Source organism: Sinocyclocheilus rhinocerous, unplaced genomic scaffold, assembly GCF_001515625.1.
Source record: "Sinocyclocheilus rhinocerous isolate Xijiao unplaced genomic scaffold, SAMN03320098_v1.1 scaffold642, whole genome shotgun sequence".
NCBI classification, from domain to species: domain Eukaryota; kingdom Metazoa; phylum Chordata; class Actinopteri; order Cypriniformes; family Cyprinidae; genus Sinocyclocheilus; species Sinocyclocheilus rhinocerous.
In genome coordinates, this window is record NW_015626390.1 from 1,525,687 (window position 1) to 1,529,901 (window position 4,215).

General features: G+C 34.0%; 1 protein-coding gene across 2 annotated transcripts in view; it reads left to right on the plus strand.

Annotated features, from left to right (window-relative positions):
• Positions 1-4,215, plus strand: part of LOC107713764 (enoyl-CoA delta isomerase 2, mitochondrial-like) — a 10,520-nt gene that overhangs the window by 4,525 nt on the left and 1,780 nt on the right. The window contains exons 1-5 of one of the 2 annotated variants that reach the window (XM_016519382.1): positions 1,566-1,689; positions 2,358-2,540; positions 3,454-3,523; positions 3,609-3,711; positions 3,807-3,927. In XM_016519382.1, the coding sequence (XP_016374868.1) occupies positions 1,627-1,689; positions 2,358-2,540; positions 3,454-3,523; positions 3,609-3,711; positions 3,807-3,927 (540 nt within the window). In that variant the 5' untranslated portion in view covers positions 1,566-1,626. Of the gene's footprint in view, positions 1-1,565; positions 1,690-2,357; positions 2,541-3,453; positions 3,524-3,608; positions 3,712-3,806; positions 3,928-4,215 lie in introns of those variants that run through there. The other variant, XM_016519375.1, reaches the window with a different exon arrangement.

A 4,215-nucleotide genomic window follows, 5' to 3' on the forward strand; every position in this document is an offset into this window, starting at 1 on the left:
GTGTGTGTGTGTGTGAGAGTGTGCGAGTGAGTGTGTGTGTGTGAGTGTGTGTGTGTTAGGGGTGTGCGATATTGACAAAAAATTATATCTCGATATTTTATGGGATTTTATCGATAACGATAATTAGACGATATTTTGCTGAGTGTGTTATTGTGCTGGTACCTTAAGGACTGCCGAAGACAGCTGACTCCTAATGTTTTTACTATTCATCATATTCTGTGTGGTGGTCCGTTCATACTGATAGAAATTAATCTTTTCCAATAAGTTTAAACTGATTTTTGCATTTTATGGGCATTTTTACCTTTATAAAGCCATTTTTTCTAAAAGTGTCCATTATCTTTTGAGTCAAATTCTTACATTTAATCAGGGAATTAGAATAATAAGACATTTGGGCTGTTACCAAGCAAATTAAATCAACACAGAAGCTGCATCTGAAGTGGCATTTAGATGTATTTACACACATGTATTTTGTTTAATGCAAGACATGAATGCATTTAACCTGCAATTACAAATGCATAAATAATGTTTTGATATATTAAGCATAAAACGTTGAATACTGATATTTGAAATGATTTAAAACATGAAAAAAATCTACAAAAAAGAAAAGAAAAAAAAGAAAAAAGAAAAAGCCGATTTTTGAAATTAAAACCGCCAGCAGGTGGCAGCAAATCACTGTTAATAAGTGAGTCATTGCGATTGAACCGAATCATTTAAACGGTTGATTCATTCAAGAACGAAACACCATCATGTTGCTCAGAGACACAAAACGGCGCTGTGGCTGTATTCGGAATGATTTTTGTTGGCGAAATAGAGCAAAAACAAGCAATATGGTGTCTAAAATGCAAGTCTCTTAATTAACTTCTTGTATTTTGAACTGTAGTAAAAAATCAATATTACATTTGTAATCATGGCAATTTTTACCGCACACTGTGTGATACTGATTAACTATATGAAATTATATAAATATATACATTTTCTGTCCCCATATCTTGAATTTTGTGATCATTCTAAATGCATTTATTAGACTGAATCATGCTGTAGGGGTGTTTGCAAAATACTCGATAATGTCAAATCGCACATCGTTAAAACAACAATTACGATATTATCGCAGACGATATATATCGCACACCCCTACTCTGGACTAATAAAACGCACTCGCTCTTGGGACAAAAAAGGCTTCAGAAGTGAAAAATAAAAGTTAATTTACTTTAAATGAATTTGTTCAACATGTTCAGGTATTTTACTGTATGTTTACTATATGTTTGGATTTGATTTCATGATTGTTTTTAATTTCTCATGTTTTTCATGTTTTTCTCAAGTTAGTCTACCGTTCCATAAGGTTTTTTAAGAAATACATACTTTTATCCAGCAGGTATGCATTAAATTGAGTAAACTTTTTCAACATTAAATTGTACATTTTAAATTGTAATAATATTTTACAATATTACTGATTTTACTGTATTTTTGATCAAATGCAGCCTTGGTGAGCAGAAGAGACCTCTTTCAATTACAGATTTTTGTTGACTCCATCTACAAGACCAGATTGTCCCTTAATTATTATGCATTTCTGACTGTTTTGTAAATGATCAGGCCACACAAGGACCCTGCAACACCTCCAAACCCAGCATGCTGGACTTTGTGAATAAAGCCAAATGGGACGCATGGAAGAGTCTGGGCTCCGTGTCACAGGTATTTTTCATATTTATTTTTTGACATATTTATTTTTCACTATAGAGTGAATATATATAAAAAAAACAATTTTGGGTCAGTTTTTATGTATTACTAAAGGTTTTATGTTCAAATTTGTAATTAATAAAAAAAAAAAAAAATGGAAAATCAAATTTGAATAAAAATCTAATTATTAAAGCATATGTATTTTGTTTCATGTTTATATAACTTGCATGCTCACGCTCATAAGCAATAGAAGGACTGTTATTTTAATATTTATATATATATTATTATATGTTTTATTTTATTTTTTATTTTTACGTGCTTTTGTTATTTTTTTGTAAACACTGTTTTATTTATCCTTATTTTTATTTCAGTTATAGTTTTAATAATTGTAGTACTTCAAATTAAACTTTATTTTAGTTAGTTGTGACTTTTCATTTTCCTTTTAAGTTTACGTTCATCTATCTTACTAATATCTTACTTCATTTCAGCTTTATTTAAATTGCTGAAAACAGGTTTGAATTTGATAATAATGGGCCACAGGGTTTCATTCAGGTCTCAGGACAAGGTTCAGGCTTTAACCTAATAGTTTTGCAGACCTCTAAATAAAGAGCGAGCATGTACCGAGCACAGTGTATGTGTCCAGCATACATCTAGTGTTTTATGTGGTAATGTGATTGTGTTAGGAAGAGGCCAGGCAGCAGTATGTGGATCTCATCTCGTCTCTGGTGGGAACAGAAGCTCCTGCGGTGGCAGCGCAGCCCACCGGGAGCACAAAGGGCTTCCAGACCCTGCTGGTCAGCACAGAGGACAACATCACCACCATCCGGCTCAACAGACCTGAGAAAAAGAACGCCATCACTGTGGAGGTGAAGAAGTTGCTTTGGATAATTTTTTTTTTTTCACATTTTGAAGGCTCAAAACTAATAGTTTAATCATGACAACTCTCGGAATATTTTAGCATGGTGATGGATATGACCATGTTAATGTATTTGGTCTTGGCGGAACAGATCTGCTACACTGCTGCTGAATTGCTGCTGCTGTTGGTTATTGCTGTAGTTGTAGATTATTGCTGCTGCTGCAAGCAAGTACAGGAACTTGCTGCTGCCAATGCATATGGCGATACGGTGCCGTGAGTATTTAAGACATACTGCTGCTGCACAAATAACATATAAAATAACCCGTAGCAGATCTATACAGGTGGAGCTGGGGAAGGTGGAGGGTTTCAGAGAAACTCTGAAAGCGCGCGGCAGGAATCTCAAGGGAATGCTAGCCAGCCATATAAATGCAAGGCAGTAAGCTCATTGGCTGCATATGCAGCATGAACCAATCAGCTTGTGCCAAGTCATTTAACTCTCTGAATATCATCAGTTACGTTAACCATCAGCCTGCGCCATCTAGAGTTTCATGACTAAACTATATATTTATGTAGGATGTCAGTTGTGTAGGACTGTAACTGTATTAATGTTTTAATGGTTTTATTGTTATATTTTAATTCTAATAAGTTTTAGCAATTTAGTCATATGTATTTGCCATTATTATTCTTTTTTAAAAAATATTTCTATTTAGCTTTATTTTTATTTCAGTTTTCATTTTAGTACTTCAAGTTTATTTTTTTTTTGCTCATTTTTTAAGTTTAATTTATCTTTTCCATCCAGTTTTATTTCAGCTTAATTTGAAATAACAGAACCTTTTAAAAGATGTTAAGTTTTAGTTTACAGTAGCAACACTGATGGTTAGACATTTTTAGAAAATATTCTTTCATGTTTTTGCATCCTGTAGATGTACAATGAGCTAATCGAAGCTTTGGATCTTGCTGGCAAAGACGATTCTGTCATTACAGTGATAACAGGTGAAGTACTCTGCTTTACCTTTCAGTGTGTGCAGATATACCTCTGTAAATCAATGTGCTTATCCTCTTTTTAATGTCTCTGAAGGTAGTGGAGATTATTACTGCAGTGGAAACGACCTGAACAACTTTACAAAGATCCCTGAGGGTGGAGTTGAGAAGTTGGCTAAAGAATCTGGGGAGTTACTGAGGTGAAGTCTATTTTGCTTGATTCTAAACCAGTTTATAGTATTTTTGAGGTTGATGGGAAGTTATGATGGACGTATGTGTGCTTGTGTTGTTTTAGGAGGTACGTAAAGGTGTACATTGACTTCCCCAAACCTCTGATTGGAGTCATAAACGGACCGGCGGTGGGGGTGTCAGTCACTCTGCTGGGACTTTTTGATGTTGTTTATGCCACAGAGAAGGTGAGCTGCTTTCTTACAGCATATCAGTGATCCATCATGTCTTGTCTGTTTAATTATATCTATACAGGTGCATCTCAATAAATTAGAATGTCGTGGAAAAATTCATTTATTTCAGTAATTCAACTCAAATTGTGAAACTCGTGTATTAAATAAATTCAATGCACACAGACTGAAGTAGTTTAAGTCTTTGGTTCTTTTAATTGTGATGATTTTGGCTCACATTTAACAAAAACCCACCAACTCACTATCTCAACAAATTAGAATACTCCATAAGACCAATAAAAAAAA